The 15,767-nt window shown below is 44.1% G+C and overlaps 1 protein-coding gene across 1 annotated transcript in view; it reads left to right on the top strand.

Moving 5' to 3' along the window:
• GYG1 (glycogenin 1) overlaps positions 1-15,355 on the top strand; it is a 41,195-nt gene extending 25,840 nt beyond the window's left edge. The window contains exons 6-7 of the mRNA XM_055412096.2: positions 10,944-11,163; positions 14,496-15,355. Coding sequence (XP_055268071.2) covers positions 10,944-11,163; positions 14,496-14,669 — 394 coding nt within the window. The 3' untranslated portion in view covers positions 14,670-15,355. The remainder of the gene's footprint in view (positions 1-10,943; positions 11,164-14,495) is intronic.
• Positions 15,356-15,767: the final 412 nt, after the last annotated feature.

Below are 15,767 nucleotides of genomic sequence, written 5' to 3'. Positions count from 1 at the left end.
GCTCCAGGGTGCAACAGGCTCAGTAGCTGCAGTGCTTGGGTTCAGTTGCCCCGCAGCATGTGGGATCTTCCCAGACCAGGAATGGAGCCTGTGTCCCCTGCATTGGCAGGTAGATTCTTACACCAGGGAAGTCCCAAGTTGAGCTTATTAAAGCCTGGGTTTGAGTACTGATGTTGTTGGCATTTCCAGGGCACAATTGGGAGGGTTGATTAATTTAGCTTGAAAGGCAAAGAAAGATTGGGTGGGTCCCTGGAGGCTGCAGTTGTTTGTTGCTGGGTAGCAGCTGTCTTCTGGTGATGGGAAAAGCACTCACCCCATGACCCCCCCTCACCAGCTCCACTCTCTGCATGAGCAGCCCTCCCCATGGGCCCTTGGCTTTATAACTCTTGATCTAGATTGTGAGTGGTAAGAGGAGGAAATTTTTGGTGAGAGAGGAGAGGTGGCTGATCAACTGTGGGGATCGGTTTGGGTTCGTGTGTGAGAGGGAACCCGAGAAGATACGAAAGAGAGTAACCACAGACCAGAGAGCGTGAGTCACTGAAATGGTCCGAGGATGATTGGCACGGCGGCCACCTTTCCTAGGGAAGGATTGGGCTGGCAGGGCTGTGTGTCTCTTCTTGGAACCTGCGTGAACACTGCACGCAAAGAGCTTCATGAGACTTGAAATTGCTCCTGTGTGCACTGTCATGGGTTAGTTCCCATTCTGCTCTGACCAGTCCTGTCGTCTCATCCACACCTTACCGGCTGCATTTCTCAACTGCTAAACTGGTCGTGAAAATTCTATCTGATCTTTTGGTAACACCAGGTCATAGGGATTATTTTAACGGCTAACCTAAGCAGTATTATTGCTGGCTTGGGTTCAAACTATGTCTTGTGATCTGGACGTCACTTTTGAGATTCTATCAAGTTAAAATTAGAACATTTATTTTAAGAGATGTGTGCAAGCTGAGACAAATCCCCAGTAGTGGGTCAGAATGAATGGCTCTCAGTAATTTAGAGACAATTGTGATATGTACCCAATTTTTTTTTTTTCCTGGCTGGTAAAATTTGGTGGATAAATCGGGCAGTGAGTCAGTGATTCTTCTGGTTATCCTTGCACTGAATCGAGGTCAGTTGAACTTGATCTTCTGATATCAGCGTGTCCCCTTCTTGTTCACTGCCTACTTTGCTTTTGACTAAAACAGCAACCTAAATTCTGACTGTCGTACCTGTTTGGCCTTTGGTAAGGGAAAGAGATTCCACCAGAAAAATACTCTGGGTTTCTCTTGTCTAGGAAACACCCCTCCCGCAAATTTGCATTTAAGTGAAATTGTTCTTTTAAGCAGAAGTAATTTCCCTTTTCTATTTCATTTCACTTGGTTATTTTGGACTTTTTATAAATGGCTGAAGAGTAAGTTGGTTAAAATGATAGAAAATGATTTTTAAAAACATTCCTCAGGGAACATGATTGTGACAAACATAATTACATGAAATCCGTATCTAGATGAATGGAAATTCCAGATACAAAATCTGAGACCTTTTGCTCATCTCTTTTGCAAACAGACTGTTTTATCATGAAAGCTAATAGAGCAGGCCCTTCAGGCCACTGTGTTTTGTAATTAAATACCATTCTGTTTGTGCAGTGAGACCATAGTTACATAAACTATGTAACTGACAAACCTTCATATGTGGTGGTCAGGGTTAGGTCTAATGAGGCCACCCCTTTCGTGGAGCCCAGGGAAGCCTCAGGTGATGTCCAGGAATATCCTTTGGGTGACTACCTTCTGCACAACTGCTGAGTCTGTCTTCACCTTTCTGTCTGAGCTCCATGATTCCCACTCAGCAGCTGCCTCTCTCCCCACCCTCAAAGGGCCCAGGGCAAAATCTTCAGTGACTCACCAGGCCTGTTCTTCTCATAAAGCATCCTTGCTCTGAAACTTGTTTTTCTCCCACCCCTATTCATTCCCACAGATCTGTCAGGTAGGTGGCACTGAGGTTAAAGTAATACCTCAGCACCTAAAAAACAAGTTCTGATTCCTGACTGTGCAGAAATAGGGCTGACTGTAGTATGAACCTGTGACATCGGAAGCCTCCGCACCATGGGCTATAAGCCCAGCATCTTCCTCTCTCGTGTATCTCTCTGCTGTCACCTCCTGACATCCTCATGAACTCTTCCCAGTCTGCCTCTCAGTACCCTGGACCCAGTCATTTTTTTTTTCTAAGAGACACCTCACATTGGACATTTTGTGACTTGTTTTGTTGCTGGAATTTGAGTAACTGTTGGGGGAGTGCGTCACACTGGGCAGCCTTTCACAGTTCTGCTCACCTCTTGATACACCCCACCCTCTCCCCAGCTCACCAGCACCCAAGGGATTCCTCACCTTTGAGCAGAAAGAGCAGTTCACCCCACGTTTAGGACCCTTTAAGATCTCAGTTTGTACCTCTAACAGACTTATCAAGAACTCTCTTAACGCCGCTCTGTCTATGAAAGGACCCTCCAGAGAATAGAATTTTTCACACTGTTAGGGTGGAATGGGGAGTCCTTGAGAAAAGGTCTTTCCCCTGGCCACAGAAGGTAACGGTGACTTAGCATTAAAGAAACACTCAGGCACCGTGGATTCATGAAGGAAGAGCCCAGGCCTGAACTACAGTGAAATGCAGTGTATGGACCGTCCCCAAGTGGCATTCCTGTTGACTAGGAGAAGGCCATGGGCCACGTGGGCAGGAATCCAACGCGCATGAGCCGGGTATCCAGGGAGGCGGCAGAGGCCCCTGAGCCACCTCAGGGCATAGGCAGAGCCAGTATACACTTCTGCCTCCCGCAGACAGTGGGCAGTCCTGCAGGTAGGCAGGTTTGCTGCTTTGCAGTGGCATTCTGCTGTAGATTAGACCATTGTGCCTTCCTCTGCATGAGCTCTGATGGCCCAGTTCATGGAGTGAGGTGCTGGGAAGGCCCCTAGACATTGTCAAGCACAGTCCACTTGAGAGTCCCTAAGAAGCACCATCCATTTCTTGCTCTTGTTTTCCGCTTTCCCACTAAACTTTGTGCAGACTGCATCCTTCTGAGAACAGTTTTCAGACATTGCTAAGTTACTTGTTTTCTAGCTTTCTTTCCTGTTAATTACTTCCTGCTGCTATGTCCTTGACTATATTGGGGATATTTTCAGGGTTCATTTCCAGCTTTGATATTGACTGTCTCTTGTATTAGTTGCTCAGTCATGTCTGACTCTTTGTGATCCCATGGACTGTAGCCCGCCAGGCTCCTGTGTCCATGGAATTCTCCAGGCAAGAATACTGGAGTGGGTAGCCATTCCCTTCTCCAGGGTGTCTTCCTGACCCTGGGGTCAGTTGTGGGTCTCTCGCATTGCTGGCAGATTCTTTACCATCTGTGCCACCAGGGAAGCCCGACTGTCTGTAGGCAAGGGGTTAATCTGTGGAGTGACAAGTGATACTCTGAGATTATGTCCTTAATAATTCTGGGAATGTCTTATAGCCTGGCTGTAGTGGAGAACCTTGGCTCTGGAGCCAGACTGCTTTGCTGAAATCCTAATCCTGTTATTCACCAGCCACATGATTCTAGACAAATTAGTTAATTTCTTCCTACCTTGGTTTCCTCACAAAGTTGTTTTGGAAATTAACTGAGGTAAACCAGGCAAATGTTAACCAGTGCCTGGCACATGTGAGTACTCAGTGCATGCTCAGTCACTTAGCTGTGTCCGACTCTTTACGACCCCAGGGACCGTAGCCTGCCAGGCTCCTCCGCCCATGGAATTCTCCAGGTAATACTCAAAGGAGTTGCCATTTCCTCCTCCTGGGGATCTTCCTGACCCAGGAATTGAACCTACATCTCCTGAATTGGCAGGTGGATTCCTTACCACAGAGCCACCTAGGAAGCCAATGCTGCTGCTGCTGCTAAGTCACTTCAGTCGTGTCCGACTCTGTGCGACCCCATAGACGGCAGCCCACCAGGCTCCCCCGTCCCTGGGATTCTCCAGGCAAGAACACTGGAGTGGGTTGCCATTTCCTTCTCCAATGTGTGAAAGTGGAAGTGAAGTCGCTCAGTCACATCTGACCCCCAGCGACCCCACGGACTGCAGCCCACCAGGCTCCTCCATCCATGGGATTTTCTAGGCAATAGTACTGGAGTGGCTTGCCATTGCCTTCTCCGAGGAAGCCAATAGAGGTTAGCTATTCTGATTACTATTGCTTAAGCATGTATGAACTATGAGGAGAGTGGGCTGGAAAGAAATAAAGTTCATGCTGTATTCATGTTTTAATATTATTTTTCTTAGTGTTGCTGTCTCTCATATAATGACTGTATATGACATTTAAATTAAGCTCAGCAGGTCATGGGTTGAGACAATGGTTAGTTAATAAAGGAGAAGCCGATAAGTGCTATTGCTTCAGGCAGGGAAGTCAGGGCAATAGGGGTGGATATCAGAGGAGGTGGGAGGGGCCCCCCTCACATGTGCTCTATTCTGGTTTTAGGCTTAAGTGTCCCTGTAGGCTGAGGCAGTGCCTGTTGTCCCTGCCTGGTCCCCACTGCCCCAGAACACAAGTATCAGGTCTCTGGGATGGGTTGCCCCTCATCATTAGAACATTTGTTAAAGGCACTTCTCTTAATCCTGCTCATCTTTCTCAGGCCTTGACTGAGCCTCTTGCGAAAATCCCCACCTGCAGTAATTGCTTTGGAATGTCCATAGGACTTATGTCAGCACTGCCCTCCTGGCTCTGATGTGTTGCCCGCTTGTGCTATTGTTTCTTATTTTTATGTGGGTGACTCATCTCCATGTTTGGATAAAGGCTCTTGGGGCTGCACACTGACCATAGTAATAGGGCCTTACATGGAACTGTTGGTTATTTAATTGATCACCCTGGTGGTGGTTTAGTTGCAAAGTCATGTCCATCTCTTGCTACCCCACGGACTGTAGCCTGCCAGGTTCCTCTGTCCATAGGATTCTCCAGGCAAGAATACTGGAGTGAGTTGCCATTTCCTTCTCCAGGAGACCTTCCCAACCTAGGGAACGAACCCAGGTCTCCTGCACTGCAGGCAGATTCATTACCTGCTGAGCTACGAGGGAAGCCTGTCTATGCACAAATTTGAGCATTATGATTTATCCCTTCAGGAATAACATTGAGAGTTCTTGTGTGTGATGTGCCCAAGTATGTGCATGCATGTAAAATATACCACATGTATAAAATAAAGAGTATGCTTGGGAATATCAAGTATCCATTCCATCATCAGAAGAAGTGCCTTGAGGGGAGATAGTTATCCTTAGGAGGAATTAGACAGTAGGTTCTCTTTTTGAGCTTGGTTTTGGAGTAGCAGCATGGTAGGATGGTAAGAACTTAGGTTTAAGAGATGGACAAGACCCCATCGCTGCCACTAAATAGCCGTATGACTCGAGATAACTCAGCTCTAGGACCCTCCATTTAACACATTAGTAAAATCTACCTGGCAGGACTATTTTTATTCCCAAATGTGTCCTGAAAGAATTTGGACCCCAAACACAGTAAAATGTCAGATGTTGTTGTTCAGTTGCTCAGTCGTGTCCAAGTCTTTGTGACCCCATGGACTGCAGCACCCCAGGCTTCCCTGTCCTTCACCATCTCCTGGAACTTGCTTAAATTCATGTCCATTGAGTCATTGATGCCATCCAACCATCTCGTCATCTGTCATCCCCTTCTCCTCCTGCATTCAATCTTTCCCAGCATCAGGGTCTTTTCTAATGAGTCAGCTGTTCGCATCAGGTGGTCAAAGTATTGGAGCTTCAGCACCAATCCTTCTAATGAATATTCAGGACTGTTTTCCTTTAGGATTGACTGATTGGATCTCCTTGAAGTCCAGGGGACTCTCAAGAGTCTTCTCCAACACCACAGCTCAGAAGCATCAATTCTTTGGTGCTCAGCCTTCTTTATGATCCAACTCTCACATCATTACATGACTACTGGGAAAACAATAGCTTTGACTAGATGGACCTTTGTCAGCAAAATGTCAGATAATGATAGCTATATAACATGTCTCTGACATTAAAAACAAAACAAAAATCCTTTATGAGATAAGAAAGGTTACATGAATTGAGTTTGCATTGTTTTGATCTGCATATCATGCTCAAGTACTTCGGTTGCCTATAGGATAACTCCACTAAATCTGACACTTGAACCCAACACCCAAGGATCTGTCCCATGTTACCTTTCCCTATCAGCGCTTCCTGAAACTGAAAGTCACTCAGTCATGTCCAACTCTTTGCAACCCCATGGACTATATAGTCCATAGAATTCTACAGGCCAGAATACTGAAGTGGCTAGCCTTTCCCTTCTCCAGGGTATCTTCCCAACCCAGGAATTGAACCCAGGTCTCCCACATTGCAGGTGGATTCTTTACCAGCTGAGCCACCAGGGAAGCCCTCAGATCTTCCCGTTTGTCTCTAATTGGAGGACACTCGGTCTGGCATACATATGCTCTGTGGCCCCTGCCTAGGAGACCCTGTATTAGCACCTGCTACCCAATGCCTGTCTGCTGTACAGGTTTTTAAGTCACATCCTCTATCTCATCACCACCTGCCCCACTGACCTTAGCTGTCAGTGAACTCTTTGCCTCTGAACTCCTAGGACACTTGCTGTTCCCATCTTCCTTTTGGCACTTGTATTCACCTTTATCATTATTTCATTTTACATATATATAGACTATATACATAGGACAGACAGAGTAGGACCATTCTTAACTCGTACTTTTCTTTTTTTTTTTGGCATTAGTATGTTCAATTTTTTTTTTTGTAATTTATTTTTTTTGGAGGGAAATTATTTTACAATATTATATTGGTTGGTTTTGCCATACATTGACATGAATTCACCCCGGGTTTACATAAGTTCCCCCTCCTGAATCCCCCTCCCACCTCCCTCCTCCCTTTATCCTCCCTCTGGGTCATCCCTGCATGCCAGCCCCGAGCATCCTATAACATGCATCGACCCTGAACTAGTGATTCGTTTCACATATGACAACATACGTGTTTCAATGCCATTCTCCCAAATCATCCCACCCTTACCCTCTCCCACAGAGTCCCAAAGACTATTCTATACATCTGTGTCTCTTCTGCTGTCTTGTATACAGGGTTATCATTTGCATCTTTCTAAATTCCATATATATGCATTAGTATACTGTGTTGGTGTTTTTCTTTCTGGCTTACTTCACTCTGTATAATAGGCTCCAGTTTCATCCACCTCATTAGAACTGATTCAAATGTATTCTTTTTAATGGCTGAATAATACTCCATTGTGTATATGTACCAAAGCTTTCTTATCCATTCGTCTGCAGATGGACATCTAGCTTGCTTCCATGTCCTGGCTATTATAAACAGTGCTGCAATGAACATTGGAGTATATGTGTCTCTTTCAATTCTGGTTTCCTCGGTGTGTATGCCCAGGAGTGCGATTGCTGGATCATATGGCAGTTCTATTTCCAGTTTTTTGAGGAATCTCCACACTGTTCTCCATAGTGGCTGTACTAGTTTGCATTCCCACCAACAGTGTAAGAGGGTTCCCTTCTCTCCACACCCTCTCCAGCATTTATTGCATGTAGATTTTTGGATAGCAGCCATTCTGACTGGTGTGAAATGGTATCTCATTGTGGTTTTGATTTGCATCTCTCTGATTATGAGGGATGTTGAGCATTTTTTCATGTGTTTGTTAGCCATGTTTATGTCTTCTTTGGAGAATATAGTGTGTGTGTATTGTGAAATATAGCATATACACAAGAGGATATACAGAAATGTTCAGTTTTAAGAAACATCCACCACCCAAGTTCAGAATTGGACTATAACCAGCATCTTAGAAGCCGCTTGTTGTCTCTTTCCTATCACAGCTTCCCCTCGCTTCTCAAAATAACCAGTATCATGAAATTTGTATTGATTACGGTTTTCTGCTGTTTAAACGGTACTTTTTTTTTGTCCTTATGTAAGTAGATTCATATGTAAGAAAGGCAATGCCAAAGAATGCTCAAACTGCCGCACAAGTGCACTCATCTCACACACTAGCAAAGTCATGCTCAAAATTCTCCAAGCCAGGCTTCAGCAATTCGTGAACTGTGAACTTCCAGATGTTCAAGCTGGATTTAGAAAAGACAGAGGCACCAGAGATCAAATTGCCAACATCTGGTGGATTATCAAAAAAGCAAGAAAGTTCCAGAAAAATATCTACTTCTGCTTTATTGACTATGCCAAAGCCTTTGACTGTGTGGATCAGCACAAACTGTGGAAAATTCTGAAAGAGATGGGAATACCAGACCACCTGACCTGCCTCTTGAGAAACCTGTATGCAGGTCAGAAAGCAACAGTTAGTACTGTACGTGGAACAACAGACTGGTTCCAAATAGGAAAAGGAGTACGTCAGGGTGGTATATTGTCACCCTGTTTATTTAACTTATATGCAGAGTACATCATGAGGAACGCTGGGCTGGAAGAAGCACAGGCTGAAATCAAGTTTGCCGGGAGAAATATCAATAACCTCAGATATGCAGATGACACCACCCTTATGGCAGAAAGTGAAGAGGAACTCAAAGGCCTTTTGATGAAAGTGAAAGAGGAGAGTGAAAAGGTTGGCTTGAAGCTCAGCATTCAGAAAACAAAGATCATGGCATCTGGTCCCATCAATTCATGGGAAATAGATGGGAAAACAGTGGAAACAGTGTCAGACTTTATTCTTTTGGGCTCCAAAATCACTGCAGATGCTGATTGCAGCCATGAAATTAAAAGACGCTTACTCCTTGGAAGGAAAGTTATGACCAACCTAGATAGTATATTAAAGAGCAGAGACATTACTTTGCCAACAAAGGTCCGTCTAGTCAAGGCTATGGTTTTTCCCGTGGTCATGTATGGATGTGAGAGTTGGACTGTGAAGAAGGCTGATCGCCGAAGAATTGATGCTTTTGAACTGTGGTGCTGGAGAAGACTCTTGACAGTCCCTTGGACTGCAAGGAGATCCAACCAGTCCATTCTAAAGGAGATCAATCCTAGGTGTTCATTGGAAGGACTGATGCTAAAGCTGAAACTCCAATACTTTGACCACCTCATGCGATGAGTTGACTCACTGGAAAAGACTGATGCTGGGAGGGATTGGGGGCAGGAGGAGAAGGAGATGACAGAGAATGAGCTGGCTGGATGGCATCACCGACTCGATGGACATGAGTTTGAGTGAACTACGGGAGTTGGTGATGGACAGGGAGGCCTGGCGTGCTGTGGTTCATGGGGTCGCAAAGAGTCGGACACAATTGAGCGACTCAACTGAACTGATTCATATTTACATACATATGAATATATACATGTATTCATATTTCTATTTGAATTTGTATAGTTCATATTTTTAAAAATCAGTCATCTATTGGCTACAGGATGCGTGTAGCTGCTGCTGCTGCTAAGTCACTTCAGTCGTGTCCGACTCTGTGTGACCCCATAGACGGAAGCCCACCAGGCTCCCCCGTCCCTGGGATTCTCCAGGCAAGAACACTGGAGTGGGTTGCCATTTCCTTCTCCAATGTGTGAAAGTGAAAAGGGAAAGTGAAGTCACTCAGTCATGTCCGACCCATAGCGACCCCACGGACTGCAGCCCACCAGGTTCCTCCGTCGATGGGATTTTCTAGGCAAGAGTACTGGAGTGGCTTGCCATTGCCTTCTCCTACAGTTCATTTATTTTCGTTGCTGTATTGTATTCTATGATATCAGTATACTAGAAGTTGTCCTTAAAAAGAATGGATAAGTAAACATCAAATTTCAGTGACATTCAACAGTCAGCATTGTATTTCTTGCTCATATGTTAGTGCCTAGATAGGGACAGCTCTGATTGTCTCAGCTGAGTTAGGAGCTAGGCCACAGGTTTGATCCATATCTGTTGCGATCATCTCATTCTTCTGGAACATTCTTCTGCTGGCAGAAGTTGTAGCTTCTCAGGGAGGCTGAACAGAAACAAGCAATGCTTTTAGAAGGCACACTGTCCCTTCTGCTCACATTTCATCAGTGAAAGCAGATCATGCAAACACACTAATATCAGGGAGGCAGGAAAGAGATTGGGCAAAAAAGTGAATGTTTGTAGACGGTAAACTAACCTGATGTGTGGCCATTCTGGTTGTTTCCAGTTAATGACTATTTCAGACAGTGCTATGGCTGTGAACGTTTTGATTATGTCTCCTATTGCGCACGTGTAGGAGTTTCTCTAGGGTTCATGCCTAAGAGGTGAGCTTTCTTCTGGGCTGTAAAGCGTGAGCATTTTCAGCTTTACTAGGTAATATCAGATGGTTTTCCAAGTGGTTGTACCTTTTCTATCCTTGAGTGTGTGCTCAGTCGTTTCAGTTGTCCGACTCTCTGCAATCCCATGGACATAGCCCACCAGGCTCCTCTGTTCATGGGATTCTCCGGGCAAGAATACTGGAGTGGGTTGCCACGCCCTCCTCCAGGGGATTTTCCCAACCCAGGTATCGAACCCACATCTCCTGCATTGCAGGCAGATTCTTTACCACTGAGCCACCAGCTCTATCCTTGGTGGGTTGGTATGTGGTTGTTGCACTGATCCACTGTTACTTTGGGATTTTTGTGTATGTTTAACATACAATTGACGACTTCCCTGGTGGCTCAGTGGTAGAGAATCTACCTAGTGTAAGAGCTGCAGGAGACTTGGGTTCAGTCGCTGTGTCAGGAAGATCCCCTAGAGGAGGGCTTGGCAACCCACTCCAGTATTCCTGCCTGGAGAATCCCATGAACAGAGGAGCCTTACTGGCTCCAGTCTGTAGGGTTGCAAAGAGTTGGACAAGACTGAAGCAACCTAGCACTCAGGAACAATGTACAACTGAATAATTTTAGAAGTAGGTCTAAAGTTTTTTCAGTGAGCTCAACTTTTCTAACCACGACTGAAGGATGGAAGGTGTACCATCAGTGCTCAGAATTCACTAACTGTTTCAACTTGTGTTCACCTGGCAGATTTGGTGCAAATGCCAAAGTTGTGCATTTCCTAGGACGAACCAAACCATGGAATTATACTTACGATCCTCAAACAAAAAGTATTCAGAGTGAGTCCCATGATCCCAATATGACTCACCCAGAGTTTCTCAGCCTGTGGTGGAACATCTTCGCTACCAGCGTGTTCCCTGTGCTTCAGCAGTTTGGCCTTGTCGAAGACACCCGCTCATATGTACATGTGGTAGGTCCTCTTTTTTTCCTTCAGGTAATTTGGTGTTTTGTTTTTAAAGATTTGGTATACTAGTAGAGACAGAATTTTTAGTGGTGTTTTGAACAGAGAGATAAGTAAGACTTTGTGGAAAGAAAACAGTGTTCATCTTAGAGGGGAGAAATATTACCAGCAAAGATTAAAGCAGAAGTCGATTTTGTGGCAGATGTCATTAGACTTGGGAGCACAAAAATGGTTTTAGAGGTTTAGACTGATAGATGTATCTGTATATACATCCATATGTTGTAACTATAAAATTCTTAGTCCGTTGTCCTAAGACTGTAAGATTATTCCTAAAGTAATGGTTTACAAAAACAAAGAATTGTCCCAGTTCATGTTTTAGAAGCTGCAAAGATTTTAAATATACTTATTTTAGTTTTGCCATTTGTGTAGAATATTTTTCAAGTGAAAATTACAGTAACAGGAACATACAATAAATACTTTTCTAGGATTATTTTGAGCTGCCGTGTTTTATTCCTCTGGTTATATAGGATTTTAGAAAATGTCTTTGTAAGAAGATTACATAGTAACATTTGCAGTTACATTCTGCTTAGCATCTTTTCTGACTTTAAAGGTCTTCCTCTGAGGTTGGTTCTTTTGGAAGAGTTGGAGAAGGATAGAAAATTAAACTTTTATGTTACATATTAAGATATAAAGAATAAAACTAAATGGGTGAATCACATCTAAAAAATCAAAAGTTTAATCAAGTCTAAAAGATCAGTTAATTACCTTGCTATAATATAAGAGACAATAAAGTTAGATTTTAGTCATTTCACTTATGAACACTGGTGCTGAAATATAAAAAGGAGAAAGTGAAAAACAACACTTACATTCTTACACTGTTTGCTTTATATGGACCATGAAATATTTATACAGTACTTGGAATATTGCCTTGTACATAGGAAGTGCTTACGAAAAGTTATCTATTCTTATTTAACCCTGGCAAGTAAGTATTATTTTTGTTAATATCCCCTTCTTATATATTAAAATTAACTGAGACTTAAAGAAGTCACACAACTTCTCTTAGTTATGTAACAGACTAGGCAGGAGCAGAACTGGGACTCACATCCAGGTCTGAGAGACTGTGGTCCTTGTGAAGAGCATTGTGAGAAGGGGACTGCGAGAGGCTGCCTGTGTCATTCCTGTGGCAAGTGGAAGGCAGACGCAGGACTAATCCAGGGGAAGGACAGATGTTGCCGCAGCTATAATCGAGTCCGTGGAATCTACCCAAATACCTTGGAATTCTAGAATATTTAAATTCATACATATATACTCATACTTACACACACATATAGCAACAGAAATAGGTAATCACACGTTCTGTTCTACCATTTTCTCTGTTAAAAGCAATACCTGTATGTATTCATTTGCCTTCCTTTTTCTCTACTAATGATTCTAGTCCCGTCGGGGAGCTTTATGAAGGATAGCCTTAAATGTTCTTTTATGATACTGCTGAAGTTAATTGCCCGTGTTGTGTGTGTGCTCAGTCGTATCTAACTCTTTGCGACCCCATGGACTGTAGCCCACCAGGCTCCTCTGCCTTTGGAATTTTCCGGGAAAGAATACTGGAGTGGGGTGCCATTTCCTACCCCAGGGGATCTTCCTGACCCAGGGATTGAATCTGCGTGTCTTATGTCTGCTTCATTGGCAGGCGGATTCTTTACCACTAGTGTCACCTGGGAAGCCTGAAGTTAATTCCCCACCTGTATGTAATGATAATTTAATTTAATGCAGAGTAGGCTTGCTCCCGGAGAAGGCAATGGCAAGCCACTCCAGTACTCTTGCCTAGAAAATCCCATGGATGGAGGAGCCTAGTAGGCTGCAGTCCGTGGGATCGCTAAGGGTCGGACACGACTGAGCGACTTCACTTTCACTTTTCACTTTCACACATTGGAGAAGGAAATGGCAACCCACTCCAGTGTTCTTGCCTGGAGAATCCCAAGGACGGGGGAGCCTGGTGGGCTTCCGTCTAAGGGGTCACACAGAGTCGGACACGACTGAAGTGACTCAGCAGCAGCAGCAGGCTTGCTCCCGGAGAAGGCAATGGCAAGCCACTCCAGTACTCTTGCCTAGAAAATCCCATGGACGGAGGAGCCTGGTAGGCTGCAGTCCGTGGGATCGCTAAGGGTCGGACACGACTGAGCGACTTCACTTTCACTTTTCACTTTCACACATTGGAGAAGGAAATGGCAACCCACTCCAGTGTTCTTGCCTGGAGAATCCCAAGGACGGGGGAGCCTGGTGGGCTTCCGTCTAAGGGGTCACACAGAGTCGGACACGACTGAAGTGACTCAGCAGCAGCAGCAGCAGCAGGCTTGCTCCCGGAGAAGGCAATGGCAAGCCACTCCAGTACTCTTGCCTAGAAAATCCCATGGACGGAGGAGCCTGGTAGGCTGCAGTCCATGGGGTCACTACGAGTCAGACATGACTGAGCGACTTCACTTTCCCTTTTGACTTTCACACACTGGAGAAGGAAATGGCAACCCACTCCAGTGTTCTTGCCCGGAGAATCCCAGGGACGGGGGAGCCTGATGGGCTGCCGTCTATGGGGTCACACAGAGTTGGACACGACTGAAGTGACTTAGCAGCAGCAGCAGCATCAGGCTTGCTCCATTTCCAGCACATTTACCTTGTTCCTTCCACACAAGCCAGGGACTGAGGGTTATGAACCAAGGGAAGTAAAGATGGGAAATGAAGATTAATTCAAAACTAAGCAGATTAACAGAAGCTACAGGAATAGCTGCTACTTGGCAATAAACTTGAACAGGAAGATAAGTTTGATGTATAGTCTCAAACCATTTAGCTCACTTTTATAACATGATGGCTATATATGTGGTGTGGCTCTCTGCTTAGGTTCTTAGCTTCTGAGGTACCATTTTGTTTAAGTTCTCAACCTTTCTGAGCCCACACAGATCAGGAACTTATCATGAGACTTCTGTTCCCTTGTCCATCCATCTTACGCTTTCTAATGAACTGTTGCAGCTTTCAGACTTGGTCTATACACTGGCTTTCTCTTGTGGCTTCTGTAGAAAGGTATGCAGAACTTAAACATTAACCCTACCCAGTTAATTTGTTCCCCCAATGTTTTCACCAAGTCAAGAAGTCTTCATTTTGTTAGGAAAAAAAAAATCATATGATCCTTGTATTTCCGTGTCTTTGTTTTGTTTCATGTAATACTTTTTGGTTTTTGCTACTTTGCATGATAATTCATCCTGGTTTTACTCACCTTCCTCAATTTATTGCATTCTTTAAAATGGTCCGACTTTAAGTTCTAAAGGAGTCTTTACTTATTCTCTCCTTTCTAGGAAAATGTCTCAGGAGCCATTTCACAGCTATCCCTTGGGGAGATCCCAGGTCCGGCACAGCCTTTTGTATCCTCAGAAGAACGAAAGGAGCGGTGGGAACAAGGCCAGGCTGACTACATGGGAGCGGATTCCTTTGACAACATCAAGAGGAAACTTGACACTTACCTCCAGTAGAAACACTGCCGTTTTCTGTGGACACATCCACTTCACAGGCACTTGTTTCTGATACTTAGTACCTAGAGCTGGGTTAAGAAAGGTCTGTTACAGTTGCTAGAGGCTTTCACTAAAATTCATCAGATGTGGGGTTTTTTGCAAGACAACTGGTGAGAACTGGGCAAAAGTTGTTTAAGTAGCAATTCTGTTACATGAACAACGGTTCTGCTTTTTAACCCTGAGCTTATATTTCAGAAATTCGAATTAAGCTGATGGCCAATGTATATGGTAAGGGAAACTCAACCTTAAGTTGTTAAGATAGCTGTATCAACTCTTAAAATGTGCCAAGCCAGGCTTCAAATCAGTCTCCTTTCAGAATGGGACACGCACGGTACATGTCTCTTGCTTGCTTGCTGTACCCCTCACTAGACCTGCATTTCAGAGTCGCCCAGAGGCTGCCAGAGTGATCATAATTCTGCTTTCAGATAAAGACAGCCTGTAATAGCACTGCTGAGTGATTCATAAGCATATCAACAAATGGTGTTAACCCATTTCCTAGTCTTAGTGTCTGAAGATGTTCACCAGTTTTCTGTGTACAGTAAGGCGGCATGCTAAAATGCTTTGTTCCGTTCTGTATATCTGAAAACAGCAGTGTGATGGTTCCTTGCAGTGGCACCCTGTATGAAAAATAAAGACTTATTGCCATATCTTGGTTGTTTCATTAAATTAAGGATGCCCACTCCTCATGGGGTAAAAAGTATCAGGGAATTATTCATAATTTGTAGAATTTGTATTTTAAAAACCATGTAAAACTTGACACTGAAATATGTGCTTTAGAAGTTGTTTTCTAGATCCCTAGGGAAATCTGCATCTAGTGTTCTCCAGTGATGGTGATGTATCTGATATGATGGAGAGAGGAAAGGAAGATCAAGTTTATCTCATCTGTCACTCACATTTCATCTCTATATTAAGTGGGTACTCAAATTTTAGAATATTGTAACCTTAATGAACCTAGGTTCATTGTCAGTCTCTAAACATGCTCAATAATCTTTCAGGACTATTAGAATCAGTATCAGACCCAGTGTCTTCTGGCATTTTTATCCGTGGCTTAAAATGATA

This window comes from Moschus berezovskii, chromosome 1, assembly GCF_049115385.1.
Source record: "Moschus berezovskii isolate FMDL1 chromosome 1, NW_MosBer_1.0, whole genome shotgun sequence".
Classification (NCBI taxonomy): Eukaryota; Metazoa; Chordata; class Mammalia; order Artiodactyla; family Moschidae; genus Moschus; species Moschus berezovskii.
The sequence above is the reverse complement of the archived record's forward strand: the minus strand, read 5'-3'. Positions and strand labels throughout refer to the sequence as shown.